Below are 17,047 nucleotides of genomic sequence, written 5' to 3'. Positions count from 1 at the left end.
AGCATGCTCTTTCAAACTTTAATGATAAATTTCCCAGGACAGGTTGACAATCACCTGCCAGCAGACAGGCTACTCCAGACACTACAAACCTTAGAAATAGACTAAGACACCAAGGTTGGACAAAATATCAAAAAAGAAAGTAGACCTACCATAATTGAAAAATATCAAGTTCAAAAACTTAATTATATTAGCATATCATGTTCTAAAAATAATAAGTAGAGTTTATCCTTGAAACAAAAGGACAAATACAAAGAGATCTATTAATATAATTTATCACATTTATGAACAAAGATGAACATATGATCATCCCAAGAGATGCTTGGTAACATTCAACATAAATGCTTAAAACAATGTTAGTCAGCTAAGCCAAATGACTACTTTTTAGTATGTTAAAGAACAGGCATTTCTAAGTTAAAACCAACATCCTACTGGAGAGTATAACAATTATGAAATTTCTATTAATGTCAAGATAAAGATGCCCACTCTCATCATTACTGTATAACATTATTCTAGATCAGTCAGTCCAAAGCAATAAGGCAGGGAGATAAATTAGATGCAATTAAATTACTATCTGTCTGCCTGAAAAATCCAGTAGAATCTACTGGCCAAAACAGACTGTTATTAGACCTTATAACAATCATTTTATAAAATACATTATTTTTAAAAATATACAGATACCAATATCCAGAAAAATCTGTTAAAAATGTAATGTAATCTCAGACCAGAAAGGAATGAAGTTGGAAATTAGCAACTCAGGAATCCCTAGAACATATGCAAACACATGGAGATTGAACAACATGCTCCTGAATGAACAATGGGTTATAGAAGAAATCAAAAGAGAAATCAAAAATTTTCTGGAAGTAAACGAGGATAACAGCACAACATACCAAAACTTATGGGATACAGCAAAAGCAGTGTTAAGAGGAAAGTTTATATCAATAGGTGCCTACATCAAGAAATTGGAAAGGCACCAAATAGATGAGCTTTCAATTCATCTCAAGGATCTAGCGAATCTGCAGCAAACCAGACCCATAGATATAATAAGTAAAAACTAAAGACATCAGCTTTTTTCAGATACATTTATAAATTTAATGTGATTATTTTTTAAAAAGATCTATTTAATTGGAGAGAGAGAGAGAGAGAGAGAGATAGGCCCAAAAGGGCCTCAACATCTTGGATGCTGAAGCCAATTCTCCCAAGTGCGTAGTAGTGACCCAAGGAGTTGGGTCATCTTCTACTACCTTCCCAGGTACATTTTCAGAGAGCTGGATTGGAAGTGGAGCAGCCAGGTCTCGAACCAAAGGTCCTACAGAATGCTGGCATTGCAGGTGGCAGATTAGCTTGCTGTGCTACAATGCTGGCCCCTAATATGACTTTAATATTTTTTAAATGTATTTAATTGTTAATGGTAGTGAGGGAAACATAATACAATTAAACTAAACAAACTCTATAGGCAGTGGTAAGAAAAGAACTGAAAATTAATACCCATGCGGGAGATCTGCCACTTCCAGTATTAAGCCACATTATAAAATATAATGAAAACAGACTGGTTGCATCCAGGAGGGCAGACAAACTTGTAAATGGAAAGGATGTAAAGTGAAAAAATGGATACAAATTAACAGTAACAACAAAAGGTTTTGTTAAGTTGTAATTCCAGTTCAGCGGGATGATAGTTTTAGGGAAAAAGGATTATTCTCACAAGACAATATGTCAAAATGAATTTGGATGGGTGAAAAAGTTAAATTATCAATAAAAAAGAAACCAAGACAGAAATAGGAGTAACGATGGATCAAAATCTGGGGTGGGTAGGCTGCCATCATAAAAGTAGACCAAGAGCCGTAAATAAAACCTCTCCCAACCTGACCTCATAAAATGAATGTTTCTCTGTTTCTCAGAGTAACAGCCAATATGTCCTTTATACAAAAGTGCTGTTATAAATGATTAGAAAAGTTAAAAACAGTCCTAAATAGGCATTTCATAAAAGCAGAAATTTAAAAATTATGAGACATTTTAAATGTATGATGTAAACAATAATGAAAGACATAAAACAATGAGTTAACACGTTTTTCTCTAAAATCTTATTATTTAATGATAATACTTATCAATAAATTAAATGAAAAAGACCACCTCCTATCATACATTGTTGATAGAGGAGAAATTTAAGATTTTTATTATAATTTTTATACAATATGCAAAAAGATGCTTTATTAAAACTTTCACATCTCCTAACATGGTAATTTTATTTCTAGGAATTTCTCCAAGAGAACTTTAGGAGATAATTCAAGACTGTTTTCAGAGCATTATAGTAGAAAATATTCCCTAATATCTAGTGAAAAAATGTGAGTTTTTAGTGATCTGTGAAATATGCTTAATATTCAGCTATTAAAATTCAAGTTTCTGTGTAGTGCCAAATGTATATATTTTTTCAAGAAATTATGTGAAAAAGCATGTAAACATACACACACACACAAAAAAAGACTTTCAGATCACAAAGCCAAAATTTCCATTATTGAATCTCTAAAGTAGTATCATTCCTGGCAGTTTTATTTTTTCTTTATACTATTTTTAGTTTTCCATTTTTCTTTTTTTTAATATTTTTAAAAAAATTTTTTTTGACAGGCAGAGTGGACAGTAAGAGAGAGAGAGAGAGAGAGAGAGAGAGAAAGGTCTTCCTTTGCTGTTGGTTCACTCTCCAATGGCCGCCGCGCTTCAACGGGCACACCGCGCTGATCCGAAGCCAGGAGCCAGGTGCTTCTCCTGGTCTCCCATGGGGTGCAGGGCCCAAGCACTTGGGCCATCCTCCACTGCACTCCCTGGCCACAGCAGAGAGCTGGCCTGGAAGAGGGGCAACTGGGACAGAATCCGGCGCCCTGACCAGGACTAGAACCTGGTGTGCCAGCGCCGCAGGTGGAGGATTAGCCTATTGAGCCGCGGCGCTGGCCTAGTTTTCCATTCCATTTTTCTATAATAAATATATACTACTTTAAAAAGTATGAAAATTATTCTTCAAAAGTAATGCAAAACTAGTACAAATAAAAACCTACTTATCAATCACTCAAGAAAATTTCTCAATTTCAAAATTCACTTTTTTTGGCATTGATATACGCTTCACTGAAATTCACTTTTATGTATTTTTTCAAGTAAGACTGATGATTATTTTTCCTGTACCAATTATGGGAGAATAGTTTCTGGACCCTTAAGAGTATAAGTATGAACTGGGCCACTTACCCACTGTTTGGAAGTTAAGGGCAACCATCTGACAGCCGGCATTCCAGAAGAGCTGAGGCATGTAATTGGAGGAATCCACACGCGTTCCTTTTGGATATATCCTGCTTAGCTGCATTTTGTTGTATCTGGACCATCATGTTAAGTAGTGAATGCAATTATAAAGGTAGTTCATATGATTAGCTGAGAGTCTACCCTCCGTGATCTGATGGGGGTAGCGAGTGAAACATGAAAAGCCTTTCTGAAGAAGCGAAATAGATGGGCTCTCACAGAATAAATATAGCATTGCCTCTGCAGAGCCTTGTTGAAGTAGCAAAAATGGTTGAGTCAAAGGCAATGTGACATTGAAGAGTCTGTTAAGGATGCACTTAATGGTTAAGTGCACAAGAGAAAGCTGGAATGTTGTAAGTCATGGGAGAGGGTGATACTCTTCATGATTGACAGCAAGATAAATCTAGCAGAGAAGTTTCTAACCTGGTTTCATATTTTGGTTCTTATCATCATTTGTTTTCCATCCTAAGAAGCTTGTGGCTGCTTTTTTATTTTTTTTTAAGATTTATTTTAAGTATTTGAAAGTGAGAGTTACAGAGAGAGGCAGAGACAGAGATCTTCCCATTTGCTGGTTCATTCCCCGCAAATGACTGCAATGGTGGGGGTGGGGCCAGGATGAAGCTAGGAGCCAGGAGCTTCTTACAGGTCTCCCACATAGGTGAAGAGGCCTAAAGACTTGGGTCATCTGCTGCTGCTTTCCCAGGTGCATTAGCAGAGAGCTGGATTGGAAGTAGAGCATCTTGGACTTGGATGGGCACCCATAGGGTTGTTGGTGTTGCAGGCAGCAGCTTCGCCTGTTATGCCACAATGCAAGCCTGAGAAACCTGTTGTTCCGGAAGAACGCTGCACTGTTACTTTTAAAGTTTTACTTATTTAGATATCTTCTTTATATTGGTTTACACTCCAAATGGCTTCACCAGCTGGGACTGAGCCAGGGTGAATCTAGAAGATGGCAACTGTATCTGAGTCTCTCATAAGGGTGCCAGGGACTCAAGCACGTGGGCCATCATCTGCTGCTTCACAGGCACATTGGCAGGAAAATGGATTGGAAGAGCAGAGTAGCCAGGACTCTAAACAGCACTGGGACATAGGATGTGGCAGCTTAACCCAATACACGACACCAGCAGTCCCTCTGGCTACTTCCTATTACTAAATACAGAAGTTAGCTAAGTTCCGAGTTAGGCAAAATGGAGTTGAAGCTTAACTCTGGAACTTGCTAGTAGATGATGATGGAGAAGTTATTTCAGTTTTTTTGTGCTGTAGTCTCCACATCTGTTAAGTAGATTTAACTATTGCTATATCATAGGACTATTGTGAGGATGGGGTGAGCTAAGACATACATAATAAAAGCTCTATTAGTCAGTAATAAATACTACTAATAATGATTTTTATAGCATGATTTTATTTACGAGTTTAAATTTTCTAATTTTCTTACTGTTTTCAAATTAACTTTTAATGTAGGACTGGCTTCATGAAATGGAGGTCTTTGGGATATTTAATAGTATTTTATAAAAAGGTTTTACGGGAATGCTTCATTTTATGTGGGTACATGGATAATAACAAAGTTTTTGTTGTGAATAGTATCAACAAAGCCATTACTATTAATATATATTTATATTATTGTAATCAGCTTCCTAGTTACATTTATTTATTTATTTATTTATTTATTTATGTATTTCACAGAGAGGAAGAAACAGACACATACACACACATACAAACACACATAGGGCTGGGCTAGGCAGAAGGTAGGAACCTGGAACTCCATCCAGCTCTCCTATGTGGGTGGCAGGGGCCCAAGTACTTGAGCCATCTTCTAATACTTCCCAGGTGCATCAGCAGGGAGCTGGATCAGAAGTGGAGCTGCCGGGATTCAAACTGAAGCTCATAACCTGCTGTGCCATGCTGCCGGCCCCCGCCCCATTACTTTTTTTAATTGGACATATATTACATGTCAGTTATGCGAGGTGCCCAGCCAGGTGTGTAAAAGTATGTGTATTTACATATTTTACATCTTATATGTGTAAAGTATAGACACCACCTTATATATATTGCACCTAATGCAAGCAGAAAATCATAAAGCTGATATAATTATTCTGTTTACAAATGAGGGATGTGAGGATTAAACAAATTTCCAAAGGACACAGAGCTTCATGGTGTGAAGGTGGCCTTGAAATTTAGGCTTCCAAGGCCAGCATTGTGTCATAGCTGATAAAGTCGTCACCTATGATGCCTTTATTCAAGGCTTGTTTACATTTCCATAGACCAAGGACCCCATTCAGCATTACATATGAGAAATGAAACTACTTCTCACTCCCAGCCATTTCAGGCATCTTTCTACTTATCAAACAAACAACTCACGGATTTAATTTAGTTAAGTAGTCAAATCAAGGATACTCTACAAATTCCACTGGAGACTTTGTAAGTTGTTCAAGTCCTTTGGTTTCCACGAAGGAAGACATTTCAAAACTTTTATTTCTTTCTGAGTAAAATAATAACAGGAAGGTGAGAAATAAAATACAGTAAGTTATAACATTACAAAAGAAGTATGCAAATGTTCAATAAAGGATAATTGATCCTGAACTGAATTTTCATATTCAATATTTTTCTATGAACCATTTACCTATAACAAAAGTTGAATATCGCCAGTTGTTCCTTCCAACATTTACTACTTGGATCATTTAGACTTCATTGTGCAATTTGGGAATATGAGTGGATTTTGAATGCATGTGCTGTCACTGAACTGTTTTGTCAAAACACCAGGGATCCCGTGGGCATCTTTTGTTCTAGATGCATCCAGATTGGTTTCTCAGGGCCAGTGCTGGGGATTCACAAGAGACCACATGTTTGTGATAGATGCTGGCTATCTCATTCCACCCACAAGGTCAGCTTCTCAGTTTGTATTTACCCTTTTGGTTCAAACAATACTGTGATACTAGATTATGGCATTTCAAAGCAGAAAAATCCCTGGATATTTTCTGGTCTGATGACCTCATTTTCACATTAGATAACAGAGGCCAGAGAGAGGAAAGTGCTGAGGTCTCATTGTTCTTGAACACCTGAAAGGCTGTGAAAATGAAATGCAAGCCTCCAATTAGTTTGGCAAGACTGAGAGTGAATTTCTCCGTCCCCTTCTCAATAAAAAATCAGCTGTGCAGCAGTTAGTCAAATCCCATATAGAGGCTATCGAAAGTCCATAGCTTTTTTTTTTTTAGATATATGTGTTCAAAATATCTTATTCCAATGTGTTGATTCCAACCACTTACTTTTGTTGATGGTGTCTTTCTTTTTTTTTTTTTTTTTTTTTTTTTGACAGGCAGAGTGGACAGTGAGAGAGAGAGACAGAGAGAAAGGTCTTCCTTTGCCATTGGTTCACCCTCCAATGGCCGCCGCGGCCGGCGCACCGCGCTGATCCGATGGCAGGAGCCAGAAGCCAGGTGCTTTTCCTGGTCTCCCATGGGGTGCAGGGCCCAAGCACCTGGGCCATCCTCCACTGCACTCCCGGGCCACAGCAGAGAGCTGGCCTGGAAGAGGGGCAACCGGGACAGAATCCAGCGCCCCGACCGGGACTAGAACCCGGTGTGCCGGCGCCGCTAGGCGGAGGATTAGCCTAGTGAGCCGCGGCGCCCGCCCAGATGGTGTCTTTCAATACAGGTAGTACTGAAAATAGGTCCTTTGTGGGTACTACATTTCTTGGAAAGCTTTCAGATGATTTAAAAATGAATCATCTTTGAGAAATTTTTCCTTCTTCATCCTTTCCAAAATTCAGTTTTAATTTTTCTCTAATCATCCCTAGAAAATTTCATTCCTCTCCTCAACTTCTCCATTTTTCTCGAAGGTAAATCCTGACTTCTCTCATTTTGGTTCATTCTAAATCTACTTTCCTCAAATTATTTTTAAGCACAGTTGTTTTAAGCACAGTTGTTAATTAAGTTAACGTTAATAGGTCTTTGTAAAATACATTCAGTATCTTTTTAAAATGATGAAATGATATAACAACAAATGCTTGTGAGTCTGGCTGGTTCTGATGAATTTGAATACACCTGCTCACAGTCGGCTGTGTCTGGCAGCTTTTGACTAATAAATTAGGAAAACTTATTTTGCAGCCAGTGAAAGTCACAATACTATACCACTTTATATGATGCTTCAAATTGAACCACCTATAAAAAATCAGTAATCGTAACATCAAAATGTTGAAATATACATTGGAAGTCCAGTTCTTTGTGTAGGGAGACAGATACCAAATTGCCACTAAGTTGAGACTCTCTGGACAAAATTATATAATATTAGTGTGTTATGCAGAAGCTTAGATTTTGATGGCTCTGTAAAGCCATCCTTTTTAAGAGGCAGAATTTCAGTTTATAAATGGACATATTTTTAAGCAACAAAGTCCTGGTGTTCTCTAAATGTAATAGCATCTTATACTTCTATGTAAATATAAAGGGCACTTTAAGAAAAATGTTTTTTTTTTCTCTATGTAGAGCTGAGATGATATTTTTCTTTGCATCCAGTGTGGATGTGTGGTTGGATGAAGGGAAAACACAAAATGATATCAAGTTAATTAGTTATTCTCCCAAATTTACAAAACATGGTGACCAAATGGTACACAGGTGAATTGGTTCCATTTTTTATTATCAGGTTTGTCAGTCTCTGCTTCCTTTCTGGAAAATGGGTAGATAATTTATTCCAACCCTGTCACTTACCTATAGTGGGTGGATCCTATTGTGTTGTTGCAAAGATATATGTGTGCATAAAGAAAACAAGGTAGTCAGCCTATTTAAGATTTCCGCAAGGGTAGTTCCATCAGTGATAATATTCTTTAGTCAAATTACCTTGTATATAAAATACGATCGCTAAATTCTACATTAGGGGTTTTCCCCAAGAAAACTTACTTTTTGAAATTTCAAATGACTCAAACTTGACTGGTTGAATATAGTTCACTAGATTAGACATCTCTTCCGTGGCCATGGCCTCACTCCCCGCAGTCCCCTGTAATCAGGAATAAAAGACAACATTTCCAGAGTCAAGAATTAGCTTTTACTTTTTCTCCCCAGGAAGATGATGATGTGACTCAAACCAGAAGAAATTTCTCTTTCTCCTTCTGTGAATGATAATGACCAATATAAAATCCATTATAGGAGAAAGAAAATGCAAAAATAGACAGGTTGAGTGTCCCTTTTCTGGAATGTTTGGAATCAGACATGTTTTCGATTTTGGAATATTTGCATATACCCAGTGAGAAACCTTGGGGATGGAACCCAAGTCTAACCATAAAATTCATTAATGCTGCACAAGCCTAGAGGTATTTTTACAGAGTATTTTCAATGTTTTCATGCATGAAACAAAGTTTCATGGTATGGAATTTTCCACTTGTAGTGTCATATCAGTGTTCAAAGGCTTTGGATTTTGGAGCATTTTGAGTTTTGGATTCGGGGATTAGGGATGCTCAGCCTGTGCCTCATTTTCCAAAAGGCAGGGGTGTGGGGAGGGAAGTTTGGTGGTGGCTGGCAGCACCTCCTGAGAGCTCAAACACAGGACCCCAGCCCCTCTCTTGGAGGTCTCTGGAGTCAGAATCTGCATTTTAATGAGAGGATTCAACTTCATATTAACTGAGTATCACTCAGGTATAGCACAACTTGCAGAGCAGGTGGTCCATAGATGATGTCTAAGGTTAATGAATCAAGAACTACACAGGAAAACTGTGAACGTACCCACTTGATGAACTGGAAATTGTTAGTGTCTGATTTTAAACCCCAAGATCGCTGGTTAGAAACTCTGCAATCTTCCACAGTTACTTAACTGCTCTGTATCCCAGTTTACTCATCTTTGCAATTAGCATCAAATCAGTCCCAAGAGTATAAAAGGCTTTCGTGGTACTAGATAAATAAATTTGTATGAAAGAGCTCTGAGTAGTGCCTGAGACATAGTAAATTCTCATGGCACTTTAGCTATTACTACCATTACATATCACTTTGATATGATTTCATATAGTTTCAAAAAATGGTTTATTTTAGTTAAAGGCAGACAGACAGACAGGCACAGAGATATCCCCCACTTGCTTGCTGATTTGCCAAATTCTCCCACAACAGCCTGGGCTGAATCAGGCCAAAGCCAGGAGCAGGGAACTCAACTGAGGTCTCCCATGTGGATAGCCACAACTTTAAAGATTTCAGCTAAGACCTGCTGCCTCCCAGACTGTACAATAGCAGGACATTGGAACACAGAGAAGAGCTGAGACACGAACCCAGGAATGGCAATATGATATGTGGGCATCTCAAGCCATATCTTAAAAACAGACCATATGCCCACCCCGATACAGTTTTAAATGAAGAAGAAAATCAATACGGCAATACCGGCACAAAACAAGCCTCTGTAGACTGATCTAGTATGCTTTTTCATCTTTAGGAGAAATAATTCATGGAACCATTTTTTATTTTGTAGGTTCTGGTAGCAATATTTAGGTTAAATGTCAATTGGGAAATAGCTGCTTCCAAATGTACTACCCAATTAGTAAAACAGTTCTAAAATGATCAAAAATCACAGACTAAAATCATATACAATTGAAATTACCCTCAGGCAGATATAACTTTCCAGGTGTTGTAAGATCTTCTTCTTGGAGATTAAGTAGAAATTTTTGAGGGGAACATAATGAAGCAAAAGTTTAGACTACATTAAAGGAAATGACTGTAAGAGGAAGAACAAGTACAAATATCTGGGTATTTGGTATTTTAAACTAAATTTCAAAGCTATAAGCACTGAGACAGGGACTCTCCAACATATTTGAAAGCAAATCCAGTATAAACTGACCAGGATTCCACCAAAGGAAATACTAAAATTCCAATGGACTTGCTTTTGATTTTCTTCTATGTCCTGTGAAATTAATATTTTGAGTTGATGAAGCTCAGGCTTATGATGAAATTAATGTTATGTTTCTGAACTTGCCCCCAACCCTATATCTTTCCTGGACTTTGGACCAATTGAAAATCCAAAAATTGCCTCAAAAATCGAAGCTGTGGTTGGAGAGCACACATTAACTCTTTTTGCCACTAGATGGCAGAAGGTAACCATGAGATATATTCAGAAGGCTCCACCAGTCCAGGCAAATTAGTGCAATTTCAAGGGACCAGAATCCCTAGAAACTCACCTCATCCATTGAAGATTTCTTACAGTCATCATCATCATCGTCATCATCACTCTCTGTGTCAGCTTCCCCTGTCAAGTTTTAATAACACGTCATCACATCAATATCAACAGGTTCAAAACCCTTGTAACACATATTAAAAAGTTTCTAAAATGTTGTTGTTTTTTTTTTCCCTTTTTCTCCAAAATTATTGCTTGCGAGCTTTAGATTTTAGTTTTTAAGAATACTTAAAATTATTTATTTATTTGACAGAGAGATCTTCCATCTATTGGTTCATTTTCCAAATGAACTGGGCTGGGCTAGGGCTGAAGCCAGGAGCCAGAAACATTTTAATTTGGGCCTCCCTTGTAGGTGGCAGAAGCGCTACGGAGCCATCTTCTGCTGCCTTCCAGGGTGTATGTACATTGATGGGAAGCTGAGTCTGGGGCTGGAAGTTGATGTGGGACACAGGCACTTTAACTGCTAGAGTAAATACTTGGTCCCTAACATTTTGGCTACTGATTTTTTTTCTAAATTATATTTGCAAATAAATACAATTTAAAATTTCCAAATTCTACCAAAAATGTTTTTCTTAACACTTTTTCTGTATATGATTTAAAAACCATACAGAATCCTATACAGTTCCCTTCCTAGGATATATTTTTCCTATTTTTGGTGTATATATATATATATATATCCTCTTTCAGGGATGTTAATTTTTTATGATCCTAAAACTGATAAGTTATTACTTTTCCAAATCTTCCCTTCCTTTCTCAAGCCCTGACTATTCAATGCAAATGCTTGGCCAGCGCACAAGTCAGTGACCTTGCATTGACCTCTTTCAAGAACATAGGGGATCTCACAGAAATCAAAGAAGAAGAAATGAATGGGGGCAGGAACTGTGGAGCTAAGGCAACACAAATGCAGAAACTCTAAAGTGCCCACCATCCCCTCCTGTGATTTGTCTGTAAGCTTCTGTATTGGGTACACTACCATCTAAACAATGCACACATCTTGGAAAATGGTGACAACACATTTAAAAGGGAATGGTAAAATGGGTGAACCCTTAAAAATCATCATGCTTGGAAATCTAACTCAATCAGAGACAATTCAGCTTTATATTTAGCTAACATAAAGTGATTTCAATTGATTGTTTTAAGTGGACATTTCTACTAGGTTAAATAATCATAATAGTATTCACATTTACAGAAATTATAATATCACATGTGTCTGGGCTTCAGTTAGACCAAGTATAATCAGCTATATAGAAATACTTTCAAGTAAAATGTAAAGGCATATGATTTGATTTATTTTTATCTTTCAGAGTTCACACAATGCAATGTTACAATCAGCTCAGTAGATGGCAACATAGGCTCAACTATGGCCAACTTGCCTTGGCAAAGTACCTCTCCAACCATCTCACCATCCTCAAAGTTAGCAGCCTTACTCAATCTTCATCAACAACTCAGTGACCACGTCCAAGAGCTTATAGATGTTTTCATTTGGCTGAGAAATTACTGAATAATATCAGTGAGCAATATACTCATGAAATACTTTACAGGGAAAAGATTTCTGAGACCAACAAGGGTTATTATTTATGGCTTATTTATTTAAGAAAGACACATAAACCCACTTTATGATGTTGATGTTTTTGTTAGTTAATAGGGTGACTCAATTATCCTTTTGATAGAAGATGTATCTTACTATAATAGAGGGACATTCTTTTAGGGTATTGCCACTTAAATATTTTTACAACCAAATTTTTGATACAAGTTTTATTATTTTTGATTACCTTTTAAATCAGAGAAAAGGCTATCTTAAACGATTTAAGAGTTGTTGGTAGAACATTTTATAAAATGCTTCATGTGGCACAATATATCAGTCATTTCTAATACTCAAGCAAGTCATTCACTGACCTATGTAGGAAAGAAAGACTTTCCCTCCCTTTCTGAATCTTATAAGCACAAGGATCTAGCTTTTCCTTCCTAAGAGGACGTGGAAAAATTTATCAATGTAGAAACTGATACATAATAATTGTACATATTTATGGAATTCCCTCATAAGTCTCTGGAGGGACTCTGAGTGAATCTTGTTGAATTTAAAAAAAAAAAAATCTTACATTGCCCTAGTTCTTTAGGACAAGTAGATTGTCAAAGAGCTGAATCTTGGACCAGGCAAATTGCCAGCAGGGGCCATGATAAGCCAACTGGCTTTGAAATGAGATCCATTTCATGTTTTTCAAGTTACTTGAGTTCCCAATACTGCACACATCTACAAATCAAATGGTAAATTAGCAGTGCCCTTTATCCAAAGGTCTACCTACATATTAAAACGTACAAAATTTCCAATGAAATAAATGATGATTGCACAACAGACTTAGGAAATCTTCCAAATTACTAACAGATTGCTGCTCTTTCTGTATTAAGCAATCATGTTCACGGCCTGCAAAAATCGTTAGTGTGCTATGTGTCCTGTTAATAAGAGGAAGGGAAAGGGTAGCGGAAAAAGCAGATGGTAAAGAACCAAGCACCTACGTGCAAGGGAAGACGTGGTTTGCTCACCGGCATTCAAGGGACAGAACTGTGTCAGGAACTAGGTGGTCTCTTAATGACATTCATTTGAAAATTTCAAAAAGAATATTCTCATTGAGCACAAAAGTCATTTAAAAAAAAGAACCAGAATTGTGTAAAAATGTTTGAAATACACATTCAAGAGCTACAGCACATTTTAAAACAATTATATGACGTCTGTTGATAAGGATGTTAATCTAAACAAGAAAAATAAATGACAATTTAGAGAAAAATAGAAGATTCATCAGAGTCTTGGTAAGCTTCTTTTCCCCTAATTGCACTAGAATTTATATTTTAATTTAAAATTATTTTAAATTTTTAAATTGACATATGATGGGTGTACCGGAAAATATGTCATAACATATAATGCAATGGATTTTCAGCAAAAGAATGTGTTTGAGTAACCAGCACATCAAAAACAAAACATTACTAGTCTTTATACGATTCCTTGGTTACTTCCAGTCGGGTAACCATTACCTTGGTGTTTAACAGTACAGATCAGTGTTTGGGTTTTGTACTTTATAGAGATAAATGGAATAGTGTGACATATAATTGACTTCTTTTGCTCAGCATTATATGATTCAGCTGTTTTTTCAGATATAGCTGTAAACATTATCATTGCTGCATATTATTCCTTTGTGTGAACATAACGGTGACTTACTTATCCATTCGTAGGTATGTAGCTGGTTTACAGTGTTTGGATATTCTCAGTAGTTCTTGAACAGGTCTCCTGCTAAACATCAATATGTATTTCTGTTGGTTAAACACAACCTATTCCTAGGGATCACATGCCCAGCTTTCTTAGATACTGCTCAACAGTTTCCCATAGTGACTGTTCCTATGTAAACTAAACTTTTAATTGAAGAACTTCCTAGAACTAAGCTTAAAGTTTGTGCCACTTAATCACCTTCCAATCAGAGGAACTTTGCATTGCAGTTTTTAGATTGCCAAGATGCTGATTGAACTTGGAAAATAAATTAGACTAAATTACAAATAATCGAAAGGAAATGAGTGACCACTTTGAATTATTTTCTCATCAGCCACAACAATCTAATTCAACCTAAATTTAAAAGCAAAGGGAATGATAATAAGCATCACTTTGTGGCTTTGATAGATAATTAAAGTAATTGCACCATTTCACATTTCTAAAAAGCTCTGTAAAATATGTTTAGATTGAAATGCCCAGAACTATCCAGTAGGCCATCAAAAAGAATGCAATCAGTGAGTGTCTTGTGCCCAGTCCTTTAGTTAATGTTTCCCATTAAGAAGCCTAAAATCACATGGCAAATTCAAAGATTATTTGGTTTGTGAAGCAGTCAGAATAATGGCTTCCTACAAATATGTTTACCTTGCACGACAATAGGTACTCAGCAGGGGTGATTAAGGACCTTGAGAAGGGGTAGCTTACGCTGGGCTAACTGGATAGGTCCAATGTAATGACGTGAATACTTACAGGCAGAGGACATTTCCTGGCTGCTTACAGAGGGAAATGTGACTACACGATAAGGTTCTTGACATGCAACATTTCTGGTTTAGAAGCTGGAGGAAGGAGGCCATGAGCCAAAACATGTGGGTGGCTTCCAGAAGTTGGAAAAAGCAAGGAAACAGATTCTTTCTCAGAGATTCCAAAGAGGCACGCAGCCCGGCTGAAACTCAGTCTAGCCCAGGGAATGCCCTGGTGGGCTCTCAGATGGACGGATGTAGAAGATACAACATTTTGTCATTTTAAGCAACCACATTTGTAGCAGCCACAGAAAACCAATTCAGCAGCACTGTTAAGAGATAGGGTGTTGGGGCCGGCGCCGTGGCGCACTAGGTTAATCCTCTGCCTGCGGCGCTGGCATCCCATATGGGTGCTGGGTTCTAGTCCTGGCTGCTCCTCTTCCAGTCCAGCTCTCTGCTGTGGCCCGGGAAGGCAGTGGAAAATGGCCCAGGTGTTTGGGCCCCTGCACCTGCATGAGAGACCAGGAAGAAGCACCTGGCTCCTGGCTTCGGATCGGGGTAGGTCTGGCCATTGCAGCCATTTGGGGAGTGAACCAACAAAAAGAAGACCTTTCTCTCTCTCTCTCTCTCTCTGTAACTACCTGTCAAATAAATAAATAAAACTCTTTAAAAAAAAAAAAAAAGAGAGAGAGAGGGTGTTAAAAGTCCTTCTAAGCCAATTTCCAAGCAGCAATTCTTAAATCCACACAGGACACCAGTAGGAGATCCCACCAGCCCCTCACCGGCTCCAGGAGACGAGGGCTCGAACACACTGGAAGAGTCGCTGTATGTGTTGGATGCTTGTTCCGAGAGCTTCTTTTTGCCACTTCCTTCTGATGACTTGTGTGATTTCTTCTTGTTTTTCACCAAAATTTTGTACATTAAATCCATAGGACTTGGAAGAGGAACTCCAGATTCCAACTAAGACAAGACAGACATGTTCTTTAAAATTACCACTCCTTACTTTCAGATTCCCTCACCAAACCCCCAGCCAGCCCAGCTTTGTAGACTAAGAGTATCTATTCACTCTTTCCTACCCTCCACCCTGCTCACTAATCTGTTCTAAGTGTGTCTGCAGGGGGGCTGATTCATAGCTTTCTTTTTCAATATAGACATCAAAGATTTATTTAATTACTTTTATTTTTCTACAATAAAATTTACATGAAAAAGATCGAAGAAATGTACTGGTTGATTTGCTATACTAAATTCAAACTTTTGTGAGTTTTCCGATGGACCACATAAATCCAACTCAGGACAGATAAGAAAGCCCTGGCATGAGTTCTAAGGGCAGAAAGCCAGGCACTGGTGGAATGAGTTGGTAAAGGCAGGTTGTAGCTTCTAATTGGGCCTGTAGTCAACTTTTCAGATGCAGCTTGAAAACAGCAAAAACCCACATCCGTTCAGCTATGTCTTGGTATCAGCAACGTGGACTTGGGGATTCAGGTTTCCTTCTAGCACTGAGATTCAAATTTCCATATTCTCAAGCCGTATTCTAGTGTTTCACACTTGCACATCTAATGGGAAAATCAATTTCCTATGAGAGGATTATTAGATACTGTATCAGAGAGCATGTGTGCAACCCACAAGACAGGTTATTTTTAGAACGTCTATTGAGCTCTCCAAAGTTACTTCTCTATTCTGTGCTTGCAATGAGTTAGGGGACTGGGACCAGCATGAACTGATTTAAGGATGTGTGGAGACCGGGTAAAACGGTCTAAAAGGGCAGAGACTACTTTGGGATACTTCTGCTATGGTTCTGTCCCAAAGCAGCTATGTTACCATGACAAGAAGAGGTCTCAGTTCTGCCCCCACCAAAAATGCATGCAAGGAAGTCTTTGTGCCACCTGCAGGGATCGCAAAAGAGTTGGAAGTAGCAAGGTTCCCTGGGCAATTTTTAGAGCCCTGTTCTCCTGGACTGTTTTCTGTAGCTGACTGTAACTGCAGGGAATTCTGCACATTGGACTGAGTCATGTCAGGCGGCAAGGGAGGAAGAAGACTGGGAAAAGGAAGACAACAGATGAATGTCTTAAACCTTCAGTGGGGCCCATTGCTGGTATGCCCTTGGTCAAAGAGTTCATTTTCAAGTATGTTAATCTTACCAAGAAATATAAACATGGAAAGGAAGTGAGTAAGTATCCCCTCACCCCCAACCATAAATAACTGGTGTATTCCTGCAGAGGCTTACCGGGTATTTTTCCAGTGGCTCCATGAGAAGCGCGTCCCCAAAGATCAATCGGCAGTACTCTGCCATCTTGGCTTGCTGTTTTGGGCTATGGGGGAGGGAAAAGGAGAAAAGAAAAGCAGGGAGGCTTCCCTTGTGTCATAGGTTATAAAAAAGAGACATTCTTTCAAAACCCCATTCAGGATCAGTTTTCATCTTTTTAAATCCCTATCCAGATTCATGTGAGTTTGTATAACACACACAGGCAGACGGTACAGGTATTGGCCTGGCTAGGCTATTCCTAGGGTTGACCTGCAGAGACATGGAAAGGACATTGACCATTTGCCTGTTGCTGGATGCTTGCACATCCCAGAGTTCGACTCAGACCCTTTTGTTTCACTGCCTGATGCTAAGTCAGTTGTAAGACACTTAGATATGAAT

At 38.2% G+C, this 17,047-nt stretch overlaps 1 protein-coding gene across 6 annotated transcripts in view; it reads right to left on the bottom strand.

The window, feature by feature from the left end:
• The window catches only part of PLCB1 (phospholipase C beta 1), a 792,589-nt gene that overhangs the window by 179,511 nt on the left and 596,031 nt on the right, over positions 1–17,047 (bottom strand). For all 6 annotated transcript variants that reach the window (XR_016215911.1, XM_051846235.3, XM_008256382.5 and 3 more), the window contains 6 exons: positions 16,631–16,715; positions 15,189–15,366; positions 10,418–10,485; positions 8,166–8,262; positions 5,671–5,755; positions 3,229–3,353 (listed from right to left, as the gene is read on the bottom strand). Coding sequence is in view for 5 of the 6 variants with exons in the window: in XM_051846235.3 (XP_051702195.1) it covers positions 3,229–3,353; positions 5,671–5,755; positions 8,166–8,262; positions 10,418–10,485; positions 15,189–15,366; positions 16,631–16,715 (638 nt within the window). In the remaining variant the exon portion in view is untranslated. The remainder of the gene's footprint in view (positions 1–3,228; positions 3,354–5,670; positions 5,756–8,165; positions 8,263–10,417; positions 10,486–15,188; positions 15,367–16,630; positions 16,716–17,047) is intronic.

Source organism: Oryctolagus cuniculus, chromosome 11 (assembly GCF_051225735.1).
Source record: "Oryctolagus cuniculus isolate XC-2025 breed Fujian yellow rabbit chromosome 11, ASM5122573v1, whole genome shotgun sequence".
Lineage (NCBI taxonomy): Eukaryota > Metazoa > Chordata > Mammalia > Lagomorpha > Leporidae > Oryctolagus > Oryctolagus cuniculus.
The sequence above is the reverse complement of the archived record's forward strand: the minus strand, read 5'-3'. Positions and strand labels throughout refer to the sequence as shown.